The 20,209-nt window shown below is 43.9% G+C and overlaps 3 protein-coding genes across 3 annotated transcripts; 1 reads left to right on the top strand and 2 right to left on the bottom strand.

The window, feature by feature from the left end:
• The first annotated feature begins 170 nt into the window (after positions 1-170).
• Positions 171-4,693, top strand: akr1a1b (aldo-keto reductase family 1, member A1b (aldehyde reductase)). The gene is made up of 9 exons (XM_068707954.1): positions 171-364; positions 1,542-1,637; positions 1,922-2,041; positions 2,123-2,274; positions 2,385-2,580; positions 2,680-2,879; positions 3,553-3,625; positions 3,870-3,956; positions 4,416-4,693. The coding sequence occupies exons 2-9, from the start codon at positions 1,557-1,559 to the stop codon at positions 4,479-4,481; spliced, it is 975 nt and encodes a 324-aa protein (XP_068564055.1). The 5' UTR covers positions 171-364; positions 1,542-1,556; the 3' UTR covers positions 4,482-4,693.
• Positions 4,694-5,282: 589 nt separating this feature from the next.
• Positions 5,283-10,587, bottom strand: cunh19orf44 (chromosome unknown C19orf44 homolog). Its single transcript, XM_068707183.1, has 10 exons — positions 10,193-10,587; positions 9,882-10,070; positions 9,609-9,736; positions 8,952-9,468; positions 8,418-8,751; positions 7,951-8,015; positions 6,740-7,232; positions 6,530-6,619; positions 5,641-5,807; positions 5,283-5,409 (listed from the first exon to the last, which is right to left on the bottom strand). The coding sequence occupies exons 1-10, from the start codon at positions 10,292-10,294 to the stop codon at positions 5,320-5,322; spliced, it is 2,175 nt and encodes a 724-aa protein (XP_068563284.1). The 5' UTR covers positions 10,295-10,587; the 3' UTR covers positions 5,283-5,319.
• A 2,001-nt stretch (positions 10,588-12,588) lies between these two features.
• LOC137870616 (protein shisa-like-2A) lies at positions 12,589-19,186 on the bottom strand (the record flags this gene model as incomplete). The annotated part of the gene is made up of 3 exons (XM_068708017.1): positions 12,589-14,356; positions 15,691-15,827; positions 19,005-19,186. Coding segments are annotated over 3 exons (507 nt in total), but the record flags the coding sequence as incomplete, so codon positions are not given.
• Positions 19,187-20,209: the final 1,023 nt, after the last annotated feature.

Genomic DNA, 20,209 nt, shown 5'->3' with positions numbered 1-20,209 from the left:
CTAGAATGTCCTTTCAAGCAGGGTTTTGCATCATGCGACTTATTGAGGATCTTTCAGCTCTTGTAGTCGAGGAACTAACTGTGAAACGTCACTGCCATGTGATTTTATCATCGTAGACCAGCTACATCAACACAAGCCTCTCCTGATTCAGTGAAAACCTTTCTCTGTCATCTCCTCATACGGTCTGGGGAGTGTGTTCACCGGAAATAGAGGAACCAGCATCCCGGAAAGGGAAATGTCAACAAAATGAGGTGGTGTTTTTGAACATTTGGCAGAAAACGATACTCCTGCATTCCTGTCCCGCTGAGCAGGACGAGAAGAAGAGGTCCTTGTGTGAAGCCGCACGTTTTACAACCTTGAAACAGTAAGTCGGAGACCTGCACCGCAGGCAGAGCCGCTGCGGACACAGCTACTGTTATGTAATGTGTCCGCACGAGCTGAACCATGCAGGCGTTCAAGTGTCAGGTCCTAAAGCAGATGTTGCGTCGTTTATGTTTTGACGCTGGCAACAAGCGGGCGAGTGACTCGGTGAAAAAGGTCCGGCCTTGAACGCCGAATAACAAAAAAAGAAGCGGACAGTAACGCAAAGTGTAGTGCGGGAGTCTGATTCAGGAGAAGCTAACGCTAGCTAGCTGTCATTTTACAGCCAGTTTTTTTGTTTTGTTTTCTGGCTCAATATGTCATGGTGACCAGTGAGCGAACCCACCGAGTGACCACACAGTTATTCTGCTCTGTCGTAATACATTATCTAATGTTACTCATGTCATTCCTCACCCATTGCCTGCTAACGTTTGCTACATATTAACAGGAGCGTTAATGTTGCGCAGGTTTTCACGTTTTGAGGTGTCACGGCTGCTGAGCTCGCGCGGTCAGTGGCTCACGAGGTGTGGCGGTTGCGCGTGACTGACTTTCCAGGAAATCAGCTGACGGACCTCCCTGGATTTTTAGGAAACATCTAGAAAAAAAACTGTCCGTCCGTCCGTCCGTCCTTCTGTCAGAATGCAGCGGTGCCTCACGTCACTTTGGTTTTGATCCACGTCGCGGAATAGATTTTGTGCATTAGTCAAAGTAATTTTGCATTGCCTAAAATGTGGAATCTCTGTTCTGCAAATAGGGTGTTTCACATAAAGCAGAGAAATGCGATTAGAACATAACGCATTAGAGACGAAGATATGATCGGTTGAAGCTGAATAAAATGAAATTTGGGCCAAAAATTACAGAATGAAATGCATTTACAGTGCAGTAATACGTTTCCCCAAATGTAATAAAGTGCAGTAGAGACATAAATCAGAAGATGAAGGAAGGAAATTCAGTTTTATCTTTAGAGGAAAGCATGAATGCGTATCGTTTGAGACTTCCTACTAAACTCAGATTTTAAAAAATCCAATTTTACAGTATAATAACATAACAAAATCACATTGGAAAATGTATATATCTCCAGTGTCGCAGTCCAAATAGCTTCATGGGGCAAATAACAGGGGGTGTATTTTTACATAGAACTCTTGTAACTGACTGAATCGTGCTCTCCTCGTCCCTTCAAGGTGCTCCTGAGAGGCATGAATGACTTTGCAGTTCTCAACACGGGGCGGAAGATGCCCCTCCTCGGACTGGGGACGTGGAAGAGTGAGCCAGGACAGGTAGAGGCTGAACCCGTGTCCTCTTTCCAAAGAAGTGTTCTTCTTAATGTCATTCAATCTGACGGATCAACGTCGTAGCATAGCTGCACATTGAGCTCCACTTCCCCTCGTTCCTCTATCCAAATGCAGAAGTAGATCTTTCATACATGAGAGCTGCACTAATCGATCTCTTCATGTTAACAACGAATCATAATGAACGACTTCATTTAATGCTGCTGTAAATACATAGGTTGGACAGAGACCTATGCATCTATGTGACACTTTTTTTTTTGCCACTGTCGCAGGTGAAACAAGCAGTTATTTGGGCGCTGGAGGCTGGGTATCGCCATATTGACTGTGCAGCCATCTACGGCAATGAGGTCGAGATCGGCGAAGCCCTGCAGGAGACCTTCGGCCCCGGCAAGGTAGAACTAGCTCCACCAGGTTGCATTAGAAGCTGTTTGAGGCGCGTCAAACTGTACCTGACGGTGTTGTCTGTAAACCAGGCCCTGAGAAGAGAGGACGTGTTCGTCACGTCCAAGCTGTGGAACACCCGGCATCACCCCGAGGACGTGGAGCCGGCCCTCCTGAAGACCCTGAAGGACCTGAAGCTGGAGTACCTGGACCTCTACCTCATCCACTGGCCCCACGCCTTTCAGTGAGCTCTCCGATAACGAGACGATTAACTTGTTATCCTGAGAAAACTGCCCTTTTTGGTTTCCTTCGCATAACGCGCTAATTCACTGGCTCTCACTTTGTGTCTCCCAGACAAGGAGACGCTCCCTTCCCCAAAAAGGAGGACGGCACCTTGCTGTATGACGACATAGACTACAAGCTGACCTGGGCTTCCATGGAGAAGCTGGTGGAGAAGGGCCTCGTCAGATCCATCGGCCTGTCCAACTTCAACAGCAGGCAGATAGACGACGTCCTGTCAGTCGCCAGCATCAAACCCACCGTCCTGCAGGTACGGGGGCGCTTGTGACGACGAGAGAGCTCATTTGAATTCAACAGGTCAAGTGAAAGCCACGGATGACACTGGTATCCGTGTGTTTTGGTTGGGCAGGTAGAGAGCCACCCGTACCTGGCCCAGGTGGAGCTGCTGGCCCACTGTCGGGACCGGGGCCTGGTGATGACGGCCTACAGCCCTCTGGGCTCTGCTGACCGGGCCTGGAAACATCCGGATGAACCGGTTCTGCTTCAGGAGCCTGTGATGGCCACCCTCGCTGAGAAATATAAGAAGTCCCCAGCTCAGATTCTCCTGAGGTGATGTTACTCCTCACTAATTGATTAGATTGTACCAGTGTGTCATTATCTGCTTCATCTTTTTAATCAAACAACACACAGGTTAGATATCTTCAAATTCAGAAAAGTCTCAAGTTTTAAAATTTCAGATCTTAAAACAATAATAATAAAAAAAAAACGTAAAACCGGTTGTTAATGTTTTTCACATGTCGCTGATCACATACGCATCTATCTGCTTTATTAAACAGCACATTGGCAGTTTTAACATCAGCCAAATGCTGAAGGTATTAAAAGTTTGTTTCTGTATTTAGCATTTTTAAATTGATTCCACGTAGCATTTAAGCTCTACAGTCGTTATTGAAGGCAACCACAGAATAGACGCAAAAGGAGAACAATAACTGTGTCGTGACGGTTTAATATGTGAAAGTATTTCTTGTATCAAAAGCAGTTTAAATACACATATTAAATTGGTACTGTGGTTCAGAAATACACAGTTAGAGTTGTAGTAATACACCTTTTGGCCACTTGGGGCTCATGCAACAAGCTGTAAACCCAAACAGTGACACGCAGCATAAAGCTGACACGTTCACATTCCTGCTACCAGACATCATGTGTGCTTTACGACTGGTTATTTTCCATATTACTGCTGTAGTGTTTGAATTCCATTTCAACAGAAGTTGGTTGTGTTTTGCAGGTGGCAGACGCAACGCGGCGTGGTGACAATCCCCAAGAGTGTGACGGAGGCCCGGATCAAAGAGAACATTCAGGTCTGAGTCAAGTCTCAGTCTGGCAATTAACTTCCCAACAATGAGGCTATTATTATTATTCATTTTTTTTAAAAAGACGGCCTTCTTAATGAGATTTTCTGAACTACTGAAAACCTCGTTAAGGTTCTTGCCTTCAAGTACTTAAAAGCTAATTATGCTGAAAAAGCTGTGGGCATTGAGTCATATTTTCGTATATAGCCAGCATGTTGAGATGTGCTGATATCTCTTTGTGTTGGTCGTCAAGGTGTTTGACTTCACTCTGGAAGCAGAGGAAATGAAGAGCATCACAGCCCTGAACAAAGGCTGGCGCTACATTATACCGATGATCCAGGTAAGTGGGCTTTGTGGGCTTTATTCTCTCTCTCTCTCTCTCTCTCTCTCTCTCTCTCTCTCTCTCTCATGGCTAGGACACGATGTATTGAAGTCCTTTCTTCATCATTTCTTTTCAGTTCTCTTTTACCTGCATAATGGTTGCTATTGATGTTATATTTCATTTTTACAGTCCAATGGAAAACATTGATCAAGGCCACTTGTGATATAATAAATGGGCGCCTGTGATCACAGTAGTGCAGGAGTTCATCCTCAATGCTCTGATGGGGCTAAGAATAACTTAACAGAGAAAGTGTTACACGGTGGTAAATTCTCTTTGTGAACCTCTTTCTTTAAATTCTGACAAAAGACACATTGAGTTTGAATGCCCAGGATATTAGCTTTGGTTATAACTATAATAACTAAACATCAGCATCACACTGTACGAGCTCTTCTCAAGCGTTTGGTTTGGGTGTTGCAGGTGGAAGGAGAGCGAGTCCCCAGGGATGCAGGACATCCTCACTACCCATTCAACGACCTCTACTGACTCCTCCCACTGCAAGCTGAATTTGTGCCTTTCAACACCCCCCCCCCACATCACTAATAAATGTTCCTGGATTTTGTCTTTTAGATCATGTCAAATCCTGCTCTTATCATTAGAATTTCATGTTACTGTTGGTGATGAAGACTGGATAATCTGGTATGCCTGTATACATACTCCGTACATGTTATTTTTTAAATAAACATTTTGTTACTTCACCTGCAGGCCTCTCTCTTGCTTATTTATGAATGAACTCGTATAACTCCTGGAGTTATATACAGTGTGGTGACTTCTGGTTCCAAGATTTTCACTGTTTGCATTTTTATAATAGACAGGACAAATATAATTTGAGGTGTTCTATGCCAGATATACTTCTCGAGTCACTCTAGTGACTTTGACGTTTTAAGTGTACGCTATATTTAGAATATTTCCACTTTATCTTACCTTCAGACAGCTGAATATCCATTATGCTCTTTTCAAGACTCCATTAACAAAAAAAACATAATTGAACCTTGCAGAACACAACAGTCGTTGGTCTACCGCTGACTCGATCGGTTAGGGTTATTTTTTTATTTTTTTTATTACTTAAATGAATTCAAACTAATCCTAAAATCCTCTGGTGGCTTTGAAGAGAGCATAGATAACGGCTGAAGTCCCCCGTTGGAAAAGGCTGTCGGACAGCAAGGTAAAGCAGGGGAAATTGTTAAAATCATTCAAATCTTTACGACGTGTTCTATGATTCATAACCAACAAATGTCCCAATTCTTCCATGTTATAAAAAAATATGATTTAATTGTGATTAAATGTCTGCGGTTCAGTAACCCGGGACTTTCAGTACCAGCGGTCAGATGTGATGGTAGTCTCTCATCTCCTGCAGCACCTCTTCTAAGGCTTCCTCCATTTTCAGTTTGGGGGGTCTGTGCTCGCGAATGTACTGTGGGAAGAAGGACGCAATGCTGTAGACAAACACTTCAAAATGAGTGTGAATTAACGGCTTTCAACATGCCACATTTGAACCTTTTTATTAAAGCAGTTTTTACAATGTAATGTAACAATGTAAACAAACATAATGTAACGAGCACTTCTTTTGTTGAGACAAACTTCTACCGATCACATCCAACTGTCCTCCACTATGTAGTGTTTGTGTCGTGTGATGCTTTATTACCTCCTTGGTGTCCTCCAGCGTGGTGTACCTGTAGCTGGGTGGTCCCAGGCTCTGCACCAGGCTGGAGTGAAGGCGCCGCCTGCTTTCAATGAGCCGCCGTGTCACGGCAAGCTGCTGTTTCAGCATTTCATTGAGTGCAAATGCAGCTGGGTTGGAGATGCTGAGAGCTGAGGGACACGCGCAGAGACACACGATCAGTACCACGGCTTCAGCGGCCTTGCAGCGTGAGGGTCAACCGGCGATCGCTGGCAGCAGAATCAGCATGGAACCATTTCTCCAGCAAAAGATTCTGCTCCTCTGCTCTATTTAAATTCAATTAAAATTCTGCTCGGAGGGAATTATTTTCACCGGAAATGATCACAAAGGGGCAGAAAAATCAATGAGGTAAGGCAAACATGGGATGCATATTTTATTATTAATCAGGCCTATATCGTTCTTAATAAATTATTGATGGGTTTTCACGGCAGATACGCTCGCAGCAAAATTGGATCAGGCGGCAAAACTACCGCCGCAGATGGTGAGCTGGTCACGGAGCTCCAGCTGTGCGGCTCTCCGAGCAAATTAAAGAGCGAATGTCCATAGAAGACGTTCCAATTCAGAACCAATGCGTCACCTGATCTTCATAGAGAGCACCAATCAAACTGTTTTAAACGAACATCAGCGGAAAGTGGCCCGATTACGAGTCACTTGAAGTTTAACATCCTCCTTGTACAAACCTTGATACTCTTCCATTATAGTTACCATCTGGGACCAGGTGCAGCTTTTAAACTAGTTCATCTATTTCTACCGACACAATACAGTTGAGAGATTGAGCCTCAGCAGAGGTCGGCTCTCCGGTGCTCTCTGTGTACTTATGTTGTCTTTCCTTCTGTTCGATTGCGTCTCTTACCTTCCACCATCTCTGCACTGAGAGCATAAGCAACCGCCGGGGTGGGATCCATGTAGGTCATGCCCACTGCAGGACCCAAAGCAGCCACACCTACAGAAGGGAGGAGAGCCAGAGATGACACGTGTCACATCGATCCTGACGAAGCGGTAGTGCCGATTACAGGCCCGAACCACATCTTAAATGTACAAATGCCATTTGCGGCAGACTAACCGGCGGGCCACGTGTAAGCCAGAGGATCAGGATGAGTCTGTACTGCTGTTTCTTTTAAAACCTTTCGAGCTGAAGCACGTCTCCTTGGCTGACGAGATAATGTCTGGCTGCCATGTGATGAAGAGGATCGGGAGGATCCGGAGTCGCTGCTTTTGCTGAGTTTTTGACTGTGATCCGAGGTCCAGGAGCGACTTGTGTCTGAGAGAGTGCTCGAGTAATCGTCTCCTGTCCTCCCACGGGACACGTCTGAATGAGAAGCCTCCTCTCTGACCTCCGATACCGCCGCCGCCTCTTCATCTCCATCTCCATCTCCTTGCAAGTGCTCTGAAACCTGGCTGACACTGTGATCAGGCTCTGTGCGGCTCTCGCTCTCAAAGTCACTTTGATAGTCCAACGCGTCCTCCTCCTCCTCCTCCTCCTCCTGCTGCTGCTGCTGCTGCTCGTCTTTTCTGTTGGGGGAGTCAGGAGGAGGGACGCTGTGTTTGACTTCTCTCTGTTTAGGCAGCAGGAAGAAAGCAAACACATCAGTCTATGAAGTCCCTCTGGGGATTCGACCAGGTACCCAATAGAAAGAGAAAAAGCTAAACTTTACAATAATTCATTAAACACTTTTGTGTAAGTTAGTCAGTGGTGGGCTTCTCTGCTGGCCTAGACAGAATCACAAAGTTATAGCTATTTTATTAGCTTATTATCTCATTGCACAGCTACTGTCTTCCTCGGTTGCGCTGCTTCCAGCACAGCTTGTTTTAAGTAGAGCTTTTATCCAATCAGAATTCGCCCCTATGCTGTCTCTAAGGCCTTCAGAACTACAAGTGAATCCCTTTTGCAGTTTAAGTAAATGGAGACGATATTGTTGATTGTTGATCGTCTTCAACCAATCAGATCTTTAGTTTGACATGTTGGACGTATTCTTTGTGCTAGCGTGACCGTTGTGGAACTAGCTAGCAGAACTTAGTAGTAGCATGTTTACACTGCCCTCAAGTGGCCAAAAACAGGCAATGCAAGTCTGAATTAATCGGACCTCTTGACCTGCTCGCCCCCTTGTGTACATTGATTTCATAATGGATAGAAATAATGGCCAAAATTACCCCAACAAATTCCTTTAAGCTCTTTTCATTTCAATGTAATTCATAAATACAATATATAGACGTTCAGATAGCGTGACATAATACACACAACTCATCTTTGACTGTATTTTCGTCGTTACCCACCTCCTTTCCTGGCGTTCTCTCAGTAAATACAAGGTCGTCTAACGTCATCACATTGATCTTGAAGTCTGCAATAACACACGATCATAACGTGATTTAATAAATGATCCCGTCATCAACACATGCTGTATCAAAATGTCATGACAGGGTTATATGTTCAAAGTGGTGCATGTCAGAGTGTTTTAATATCTGTGTAATCCCATGAAAGCCTTTACATTTAGATCATTCTGACTCTACAGAGGGATGATTTATGTACCACGTTGTCCATCTAGGATGCATGAGATAAAGAGCGAGGAATAAAACACGATTAATGAACAAAAACACCACGTTTCCTCTCTTGCAAAATGCATTTAGACATAAATAAATCATTAAACAATACAGGTACAGTATAACTGGTATATACAGAGGAAAGCACAACACTAACTGCCACCTTTCCGGATGTATTTGATGCCCCGATGAACTTCTCTCACCTTCAGAGGTAACTGCGCTCATCTCACTGTGGTGCTCATCAGAGAAGAGCTCCTCCAGAGAAAGCACCTCCCCGCGGCCTGACACGGAGGAGAGGGAACGCTGTGGACTCCCCGCCCTGTGAGGGGAGTCCACTCTCCCTGGAGGAGGAGAGGGAGAGTCACAGGGAGGAGAGGGGGATGGGGAGAGCACAGAGGGGCTGAAGTGGGCCCGAGCCTGACCGGTGAATCGAAAAGGAGAAGTGCGGCGAGGAGGAGAGGCAGGGGAGCGGGGGGGCGCTCTGTTTGAGGACGATGAGGGAGGGACAGCAGCGGGAGGAGGTGAGGAGCGGACCATCTGTAAGGGACAAAAACAGTGTATGTCAACCACGGTGCTTCTGTTTCTGTACATATGTGTGCACTGTTTAACTTCTATTTGTGAGCAATTACAATGGCAATTTAAAAAAAGAACTACTTCCATGTGTAATGATGGAGTTAGCCTAAGGCATACTGAAAATAACAACATGTGGTGACAAAAAAAGCAAAGTTGAAAGGTACCGTGTCTCCTGTTCTTACAGAAGAGCGTCTCCCTGGTATCAAGAAGCTTTTGTCTACCGAATCCAACGAGTCCCCAAGAAGTTTCCTCATGTCCTCTTCATCACTTTCCAGACTGACACCACTCACTACTCTCACTGACTTTGTCTCCAAACCCGCCAAAGGTACGACGGCATCAGCAGCTCTGGACCCGACACCAACATCGGCGCCTTTTGGCGACCTGTCAGCAGCCGTAGTAACGTCGTTACCAGCTACAGCCGTCTTGTTCTTGAGGAAACGTGTCGCCTTCAGGCTCCGGTCACTGCTGGACTGCGCTGAGAGTTGCGCAGGGGCCTCCAGGGACCGGGCGGCTGGTGGTGGAGAGACTTCCACGTCTGAATTTAGATTCTCCGCAGGTCTTGGCCCCTGCCTGGCCTGTTCCTGAACCTGAACCTGTTTGCGGCTGCGGATGCGGCTCTCAATCTGAGCCAGCCTGCTCAAAGCAGCAGTCTGGGAGCCCCGCTGGGAAGATGACACATTTCTGATCAGAGAGGGATGAAGGTGGAGAATAATAATAATCATTTTGAGTAGAATCAGTTGATCAGGTGGTAGAAAACAATTAACTTTTTTGGAATCCGTTGATTACTCTAACATTCATTTATCTTACACACAGAACCATACCTGTGTTCAGGCACATGTTGCATGTGGCTCTTGCTGACAGGTGACTGGCTGCTGATGGTTGCAGGCGGTGGAGCCTTCTTCAAGAACCTGCTCCCTCCTCCACCCAGAGAGCCCTGAGGTCTGAGATCCTGGCGGAAGAAAACAAAAAAAGTGGAGGCTTGTTGTCAAATAGGATTTAAAAACGTCCCACTGTCGAGGTTTCTAAAGTCCAATTGCATTAATATGTCCTGAGCAATACAGCATCAGTTCACCATAGCTTCTACGATCCTTTACCTTGGTCGACAGCCCCTCTCTTGCCTGGGTTGTCCCAGCACCAGCACCAGCACCAGCAGCTGAGCCCAGCATTGTGCCACCTCCATGCTCAGGAGCTGAGCTGACCGACGACAGCTCACTCAGATCTGACAATAAAGCGTGTGTACTCGAAGAAGCAGATTTGTTTTTCAAAGATCCACCCACAGCACCCTACAGAGAAAGGAAGGCAAGACAAAGAGTGTTCAAACATCACCCAAAGTGAGGGACAGCGAGAGATCCCGGCCAAAGTAACGCCACAATTCGCGGAAACATGTTTGGAGCTTGAGACTCACTGTGTTTCCCTGAACAGACTCCGCGTCTCCCCTGTTCCTCTTGGCGGACAGCAGCGCCTGAGCTCGGTCCAGAGCGGAGCTTCGACCGCCTCGTTTCCACATTGTTATACTGACGCTGTAATAATGTTAGCTATAAGTTTACACCGTGTTTTAGCAGCGGCTCACCCCGTTTGGGACTGTTTCATCCTGCACTGGGGGACAGTAGAGTCAACGTTAGCTAGCGGTTAGCTACGCTACGGTATCTAACATACGATGTACTTCGAGGCCATACATACAATTATATATAAGTTACAATTTCACATCAATAATGTTAAGGTAGCGCTTCATAGACGGCTAGAAGTTCGTGTTGCCAACTTCTAGCCGTTACATACTGCCTACTTTAGGCATGGCGACCGTTCAGGCGTCCCTTGTATCCATGGAGCGGCGGTTATTTTCTTCTTCTTCATCATCATAAATGGCAGCTCAATTCCTCATCCGGGTATTAGCGCCGCCAACTGTTCATCACGTGACCTGGTTTATACGACGTAGTGTAAAAATCAGTAAATAGGACCAATATAGCAGCTGTTTGAAATAGCTATTTGAAATTACATTTTTCAGAGGTTTAAGAAACAAGTCTGTAGCTAGAGTCCTTGATTATGTTGTGACTCAGGTTTTGTGGAAGAATTTGTATTTTTTGAGAGATGTTCTGGCATTTTAATATGAAGTTATCTGTGTTTTCTCACTCCTGTTATTGGTGACTGTACTTTGCTATTCGTAAACTAAAGGACAATGTCCCTGCTGTTTGCAGTTCATTCCCAGAGCTTGAGTCATCAGGCAATTCCATCAACATGATGTCATCAACCTGGCCTTGGCGTTGTTCTTCCTTTTTTCAGTATATGTTGCTCATGCTTACACGCCTCCCCATGTACATTGTCCACATTAGGCCACAAAGTATCAGCCTGAATGCAATCGCATTGTGTTAGACTATTGCCTCTAAACTGACAAAGACAATGTTTAAGGTCACATTTTGTTGTTTTTCCTGCCTGTAGATTTGTAGTCGCCCTTTGCAACGCTAACGACCTACAAACCTTTTTTTTTTATAATGCATGCAGGAACATTTGTTTGCAGGAAAGCAGAGTGCAAAAATAGACAAATTACATTATTTGACCAGACAAAAGACCTCTTGGATTAATGAATGCAGTTATATTAGGCGTTGCCATGACTCCACAGTGAACTCGTGAAACTCTCATTTCCACCTTTTACAAATAATCTCCATGTGAAGACTTACAACAAGCATTTTACTGAGGTTTTTGCATCCTGACTGTGGAAATGTTATTCAAGGGTCATGGCAACTCGAAGGTTTTCTTGACTCAAATCCTATAACATATGTGTTGCCTTGTAGCAGGATAATGGTACATATGGAGTTTTTCATGAAGCAGATCAGGGTTGACCTAACAGTGGTGAGTTAGAAATCATCGACACTTGACGAGATTGTTGTCATTTCTCCTGCAAGTTTCTGGAATCAGCTTATGACTCCAAAATTGACTCCTTAAAATGAAGCAAGGAATATTTATTTATTTTTTAGGGGTATGGCCAGGTCAAACAGAGAGTCATCCTTTTTCCTTGTTTTATTTAAACCATTTTAGAAGTCTTACTGTAGGAGGTAAAATAATCCAGTAACTTAAATTAAAAGAAGAAAGATGGACCCATGGACGGTTGTTTCCACCGATCGGAGACACAGTCGACCGGTCCCCCATACTGCCTTCATCAGGCTGACAGTAGACATTTACTGGGCAAAAACAGCTGAATCCTACTGTTTTGGTTCACTGTCACTGCTCTCATATTGTACAGTACAACTAAGGAAAAGTAGTTATCAACCACAGAGGCAGCAAAGAAATGCACTAAAATATCAGCATCACACATCACAGAGTAAGCGACTAGCTGGTGGTGAACATAGTTGAGCATTTAGCAGCCAGATATTTCTGTAAGGAGGTGGTGGAGACCAAAAACAGAGTGCATATTGGACATACGATGACCTGAAACATGACTCCAAATGAATGACAATGTTGCTCCTGAGTTGCTGGATATGTAAACTGTTTGCTTACACTAATGCCATATTAACTGAGAAGGTGGCAATAAGTCAATGTTGTCCAAGATTATTATTATTTTTTTAAATTGCGGGTTTAAACAAGAGTTTGCTCAAAAAATAGAATAAATAGGAAACACTGGAAAACATCTCCAAGTATATGCTCACATATCTTCAATTTGAAATGTCTTCATTCCTTTTGGAACTGAGGTAACATAGGAACTTGAGCTTTTGACGTTTACGTATATGATGGGCTGAGGTGCAGAAAGATCACAGTTAAGAACATCAAGGCAAAGAACAACACACAAGCAAGTGTGGTCCATAGCTTTAATAATAGTTTTGGAAAATACACATTAATCAGTGAGGCACTTAAGCTGCCCAATATCCTACAATGATACTAAACATAACTGTCTGTGCTACTGAGGTCTTAAATGACCTCATGCATTTGTTGGTGAACAGAGATTGACACATATATTCCTTTAATGAGCAGAACTGTCAGGGCACGACATGGGAACCTGCAGCTACAACATAAAGCTCTGGTTTCTCCTTCAGCGCCATCAAAGCGAAACACGGACCGGTACAGGACGTGAGCGTCGGGCTGACAGTTGGGTATGAGATGCAGAGTGTATGCTGTCTGTGACGCTGACACTCAACGAAGCACATGCATGGTGAATGCAAACTGTCTGTGGCAATTTTGTGAACGAGTTTGTTCTGTTGCTGCCAAAAGGGATCTTGTCGTTGAGATATTTTTGCAAAAATCGAAGAAATTAACAAGAATGGGACAGACGTATGGTACCAGTGACTTGACCCTTTACCTCCAAAATCGAATCAATTCATTCTTGAGTCCAAGTGGACAGTTGTGCTAAATTTCTAGAAATTCCCTCCTGGCATTCTTGAACTATCGCGTTTACAAGAATGGCATAAAAACCACTGAAGGCCTGCAATTCCCACAATGCACTCCATAACGTATTTCCCTTCCTGCCTTGTAAACAACCAACTTTCAAACTCCCCTGTTTGTCACTGAACTGTGAAGCCTCCTGCCAATCTTGGATATCCCATTGGGGTTATTAACGATGTCATGACGAGTAATGTGTAAAAACAATGGAGTGCTAACAAGCCAGATGTTTGCAATGTAGGAGACGTGTAATATTTTAGTTGTGATCTCTGATGTGTTAACATACAGTAACAGTTGGGTTTTTTTCCCAATCAACGCCTCAAAACTTTCATCACAAAACATCCATTAGCCACACAGGCAGGGGGTTAAACAAGAAGAAGCCACAAATAAATCAAACACACGGCACCGTTGAAGCACAGTCCCCTTAATTAATATCTCAGTGATGAATTCTGACCAACAGGTGCTTACGGCCTCTGGACTTTAGGGACATCTCTAGGGAAATAAAAATGTATTATATCTCAGCCCATCTCATCAATCCAGAGCCAATCGAAACCATGCATCTCAAAGGATCCGTATTCAATTCTTGTGATTTCACCAGGGGTTCTCAAAGTTTAGGTGAGCCAGCGTACGTCGGCCTCTAGCAGTCCCTCACCAGCTCTCCATCACCACTCATGGCAATTTCGCGAGATACCACATAGCTTGCCTGTGTTACACCCTCACTACTTTTCCGCAGGATTTCTGAAGACCGATTGTTAAGATGAGTCTCGATGAAACAAACCTAATTCCTGTGACGTTTGCGAGATGTGCCACTGGTTGCCATGCAACAAGTAACTTCCTACAAGTTGTCATTCCTGAATGTGAATGTGTTGAAATGGACAGCGGGTGATTCAAATATAATGCATGGATTTCATGTCACGATCAGGGGGGGGGGGGGGGCACACAAAATGTTTCTGAGGTTCCGTCATTGAGCAATTTTTGAGCAACTACACAATCAAAGAGTCAAATAGCCCGCCGGTCTATGCAGGACCCTCGACTTTGATAGATGTCACAGTGGCCATGAAGCAACGTTGGAAAAGGCGGTCAGGGTCCGGGGGCTGGTTGTCACAGTCCAGCTTACCCCTCAGGAAGTGTTTCCTGAGGCCTTGAGGACCGGCGGGGGCGCTGGAATGGCTCGGTCCTGGTCTCTGTGGACTCGATGTAGAGCCTAGAAGACAGAAAGTTCACTTAGAAACGTGCGTGTGAAGAGCCAGACCGACTATGCAAACCGCCAGCAAGTAAACCTGTTAATATTATCTCATAACAATGTTTACAGTAGGTATGTTTCCATTGATTTGTCAAACCAAGTTTAAGCAGACCTCTGAAACATCGCAAAAAAAATGTGAATAAGGTACGTTTCCATCAATTTGGTTTGGAGTGAATAAACTCGGCTACAGTGTAGTTTGGTTGGAGGTTGGTGTTATAGGCTACGCATGTCAACTCTTACATTACAGCCAGTGCTGACCATGTTTCATGCTGCCTGAAGACGAAGACAAGCTTTCGCAAGTTGTTCGACTATCTGAGGAGACGCCCACATCGGAAACAGCCGATCAGTCGCGTGAGTAAAAAGTTCGCTAAATACGATTTTATTCCGCAAAGACGTTCCCATAATCCATTTATCGCATCAACTCTTTCTCGACTTGGGCAAAAAACACCTCAAGCGTGCGTAAGAACAGTTTTCCGCTTAATCGAATTTTGCCGTTTCCATACGGCTTTTCTAATGAGACACTTATGTGCTTGAACAATAGGCATAGTCTCCATCAGTTAGGATGCATGTTTCATCACCCGACTCATCGCGCCAATAATACCGATAAAGTCATCCAGCCTCAGCAGCTGTGACAGGAGAGTGAGAGATGGGAGTCAAGCTGGACACGCCCACACGGTCCTGAGGAGAGGTCTGATTAGACCACCTGAGAGTGTGGGAGTACCAGGGCTGTGCGGCGCTTTTAATTGTGATTGTCTAAAGGTCAAATAGCCCAGATTCAGTGTAATTGCTAACATTTTAAACAAGGCTTTGAAACAACATGACAAATTACACTCTTATTATAGACCATTTCAAATCTAACTACAATTTCCATCTATTTTATCTGCAAAACTCAGCCTCTATATAGACTGGTTGTCTCCTAAAACAAATTCTTGTCTTATCTTAAGGACAGTAGGTCCTTGGTGGACACCTGTGTCACCTGTCAGCAGCGTCCAGTCAGGAGTAGGAAGGACACCTTCTCAAAAAGTGACTTAACAGCAGCTGAAAATCTTGTGTCTCATTTAATAGTTTTCTCATTATTGTCAAAATAAACGACGACAAAAAAGATGAATAATTGACCCACGGGAAGAGCGTTGAATGCATGAGCAGTCAGCTTTAAGATACCAAAATAGCAAGCTTGCTAAATTCAAAACTTTTTGGGTCGGCCATTAATAAATGTCAGGCTGCACGGTTCGGTGGAATTTATCGACGCGTTCGCAGAATTTCCCGCCACCGAGAGCCGGAGCCGGAGTCGGTACCTGGTGCTCGGAGCGGCAGCCCATTGTCCAGACCTCTGGGTTTGGTGGTGATGAACAGATAGCAGAGGACACACAGAGTGACGATGAAGGCGAGAAGAACCACAGCTGCTACAGAGAGACCCACCAGAGCGCCGAAACTGTGAAACGGAGAACAAAGACACAGCAGGACTGTTGTATATTCATGTCTTTCAGCATGTTGTACAACAGACTGGAAGTAGGATACAGTCTGTGCATAGTAATGGGTTTAGCTGCATTGGAAATGTGAACACTGATTAAAATGGATACATATTGCTAGGATGTGTTTTCTTTTATTATCCACCACTTTATCCTCTTAGACGTTTCTGTGAAACTGTCTTGATTAGCATATTCATTCTTGAGTTTCTCACAAATTTGAAGAAATTCCCTGAAAATAAAATGCAGTAAAGCATGAAGCATCTGTTCACATCAGTGACACATGAATTCATTTGAATCAATTTATAAACACCTGGATATGTGTTTAAGCAAGAATTCGGTTAGTGTTTCAAACTTTCAGCACATTCAAAATATCTACCACATATCTGTGTTCCCTGAAAAGTTGTTATAGATATTATATATATATATATATATTCATGTATTATTTTATCTCTAAGCCAGGGGGACGCAGAGACAGTGACCCAGAGCTACCGGTCAGAAGAAAAACGTCACGCTGCAGTCTAAATTTTCAGTCAAAAGGTCAAAATAATGCTGAAACATGAACACATGATTTTAAGCAACCTGTTCTATTATGACTTAATACTAAGATTTTGTTTTAGCATTGGCTCAAATACTAGTCTGCACTAGAATTTCACCTTTTGGTTTATCTTGTTCTCCCCACCGAAACCTACACCTGTGCTGTTCATTCACATTCAGCGCATTCATGAGGGAGCTTTAGAGCAGCTGGAAGGTGGATTGCCAGCCGTTTCCCCGTTTTTCGGTCTTTATGCTAACTGGCTCATCGTCTCCTGACTGTCGCTGCATACATTAGTGCAAACGTTAGCATGCTAACAATGCTAAACTAAAGGTGGTGGACATGGTAAACAGCATACCCAGGCGGCAACCTCCGGTTCTGCCAAGTGGAGCCAATGCGGAAGTCTCTTAAAACTTGCATTCTCTCTAGTGTCCATCAGGGGGCGACTCCTCTGGTTGTATGGAAGTCTATGAGAAAATGACTCTACTTCTCACTTGATTTATTCCCTCAGTAAACATTGTTAACATGAGTTTATGGTCTCAATCTCAAGTTTCAAGTCTTCTTCACTACAGCATGAAGTTCATTTAGTACATTATGGTCCATTTGTAAAATAGACCATAAAGCGGAGTATGCTTTAGGACGGCCTTGCTGTGATTGACAGGTCGCTTCCCCTACCAGAGCCGTATCCGGCGTCTCTACTTCACTCCTCCCTATTCCAAATATGGTAGCTTCCGTTCATTGGTTGTGGAAAAAAACAACATGGCGACGCCCGTAATCCAAGATGGCAACGGCAAAATCGCCAAACTCAAAGATTCAAAAGACAGTCCACAAACCAATGGGCACCTGACGATGACCACGTCCACTTCCTGTATACAGTGTGATTATACCTTCTAAACATCAGCACGTTAGCATCGTCATTGTACATCTGTTAGCATGCTGACATTAGCGTTTAGCTTAAAGCAATGCTATGCGAAAGTGGAGCTGCTGTGGGTGTAGACTGGTTGTCTTGTTGCTCTATAGTTATCTTTTTTTATTTCCTATGTAGGAACCAACTCTTTCTTTAAATGTTCTGTATGATTCTACCTGTCATGATCCACTACTGGTAAAAAAAAATTAAAAAATAAGAAAAGAAAGAAAAAATACTAGCTCAGTCGCGTTTCAGTGAGTTTATTTAATGGTTTGGACCTGCAACATCTGCTCGTCCACCCTCCATCACATGGGCGAAAAATAAATATCTATAGTAATTTATTAAACACACACAATGGAGTAAGGTACATTTATGTTAAATAAACAAAATATATAGAGTATCACTCTGTAAGGAACATTTCGTGTAATACTTGTATGCTCCGAAATGAAATTCAGAGAAAATAGCGTGTTCTCCTTCGCATGGTCCCAGTTAATGTGCATTTATTCTGGTGACACAAACCACACGGAATCACAACAAAAAGTGTCAGAATGTGAGATTTTCTGAAAATCACAATGCTGCTTCCAACCTTTCCATGCCTATTCACTCACGCGGTGAGTAAATGGTAAATGGACTGTGCTTGTATCGCACTTTTTCGATTCTTCCGACCACTCAAAGCGCTTGAACACTACATCTCATCGTTCACCATTCACACACATTCGCACAGTGAAGGCAGGGGCCACTGAGCCACAGTGCGATTCGGCTTAAACAAATCAATTCAAGTACTTAAACAGCATGGCTGCCTGAATGCTTCAACCAGCTGGAACATAATGGAAATCAAGCTGGAAGAAGAAATACGCGAGAAGTCTAAGAGATGTAAGGAGTGTAAAGATCAAAAAGATGTGTTCTGTTTTTTTTGTTATAGTGTGCTTCAAATGTGAGCAGCAGAGGGCTTGAGTGATGTGCTCTACACGCCCATCCTGTGCTTTGAAAGAGGAAAGCACTCAGTAAAAGATGATTCCTACTCGCACATAATGACAAATACTGCAGAGTGCAGAGTTCAGGGTAATTTCCCTCATCCGTAATTACGACGGAGATGAGTTGGTAGTACCGCGCTACATGAGTTGCATTGTGATGAAATTACAATTCATTATGATATCAATTTGTAGAATCAAATATGAATGAATCCTCAGATGTTGACATTACTATACATTACCATGTGAGTTTGGACTTAAATAGACTTTTGATATAATGACTTAAAGGCTCAGTTCGCACTAAATTACCTCACTTACCTGTAGCACCTCAGATAGTTTGGGTTTTATTTACCCAGCTTTTGCAATATCCATTACATCTCTCCACCACAATACAATGGAGGTGAAATGTAGTTTGCCGTGCACGGAGAAATGATATCCTCACACCTCACTGAGAACATGCTTCAGTGGAACTACTGCAAAAAGAAAATTGTCCCAATCCAAAATGTTGACAGTTCAGTGGATTATCAGAGAACAAGTTGGATCAATGCATCCCTAGAGCTGGTTCATTTACTGAATGAGAGGCAATTCTGTCCTGACTGATCGGTAACTTACAGATGTGGGCCTCAAAGGTGTGTTTAACATATGTATATGAGAGCATATTCAACCTCCACTACACATAAAAAAAAGACTCGATGAGACACTTTTTGGACTGCTGTTTATCACTCCTTACCTTAACCACCACATGTATCCATATTCGTAAGGGAAAAAGCTGTTGGGGTCATCGCAGCAGTACTTCAAGTCATTGAACCCGCAGCAGAAAAGTGCCGCGGTGTCACTGTCCGCTTTCGGACACGTGAAGCCCTCCACGAACACGTTCTCCTTGCCGTAGTAACTTTCGCAGTCGAGCTCATATCAGACACAGTAGCGCACGTGGGCAGCCGGATGCGCTGTGGCGCGCATTAAAACGCGAGCTCGAGCCGCGCATCTCCCATTGCTGCGACCTCCGCATCAACGAGTCTGATCCTGGTGGAGCTGAAAGATCCAGAATGGGTGGAGGTGCAGACCGTCTCTCTCTCTCTCTCCCCCCCATCTCTCTCTGACTCCCTCCAAGTCTCTTTCTCTCTCTCTCTCTCTCTCTCTCCCCCATCTCTCTCTCTCTCTCTCTCTCTCTCTCTCAATTTTTTTTTCTTCAATTACATTTTTTTTCCAATTAAATTTTGCTTTATTGGCATGAAAAGTCCAGAAACAGTATTGCCACCAAACAAAATTAAACACACAATAACATTAATACACAATAACAATATTTCTCTCTCTCTCTCTCTCTCTCTCTCTCTCTCTCTCTCTCTCTCTCTCTCTCTCTCTCTCTCTCTCACACCCTCTATGTATGAAAAAAAATCACCTTCCCAAATAAATTAAATTTTTTTTTATTATAATAAACATTCTGCTTTCCCTCGCTAATCACTGCCTGCCATTATGAATACAAATGTTATGTATTTAGGGTAATATTTCCTCACCACATGTGTCGTGGCTTTTACTGGTGCAGGCTGTCTTCCACATCACGTTTTCATTTTAAAAAAACGACCCATTTAGTATCACTGCTAGCTAGCTAACAGTGGCAACTAGTGGTGCAATGGATTGGATCACAGATCGGATCAGCGCAAAGGAAAAAAGGAGCCCTGACCAAGTTGTGTTGCTACCGATACTAATTGCCGATCATTGATGATCCTTATGGGCAGATACTGATCCCTTTGTGGTTTGGTTATAGCAGCTGGTCTAGAAGGCTCAAGACTATTTTTTTTAGTAGTAACTAGTAGCAAAACACATTTGTCTCTACCAGAGGATGTGTTGTGATTCCCATGAAATATGCTTTGTTTAAATCATTTTTTTTCATTTATGTAAATTGTTAGAAAAATTCACTTGGGGTCGATGTAAAAA

The sequence above is a fragment of the Cebidichthys violaceus genome, unplaced genomic scaffold (assembly GCF_023349555.1).
Source record: "Cebidichthys violaceus isolate CVI_PGR_0920_01 unplaced genomic scaffold, fCebVio1.0.p SCAF_13, whole genome shotgun sequence".
NCBI lineage: Eukaryota > Metazoa > Chordata > Actinopteri > Perciformes > Stichaeidae > Cebidichthys > Cebidichthys violaceus.
Note: the sequence above shows the minus strand (reverse complement) of the source record. Positions and strands in the feature narration are given on the sequence as shown.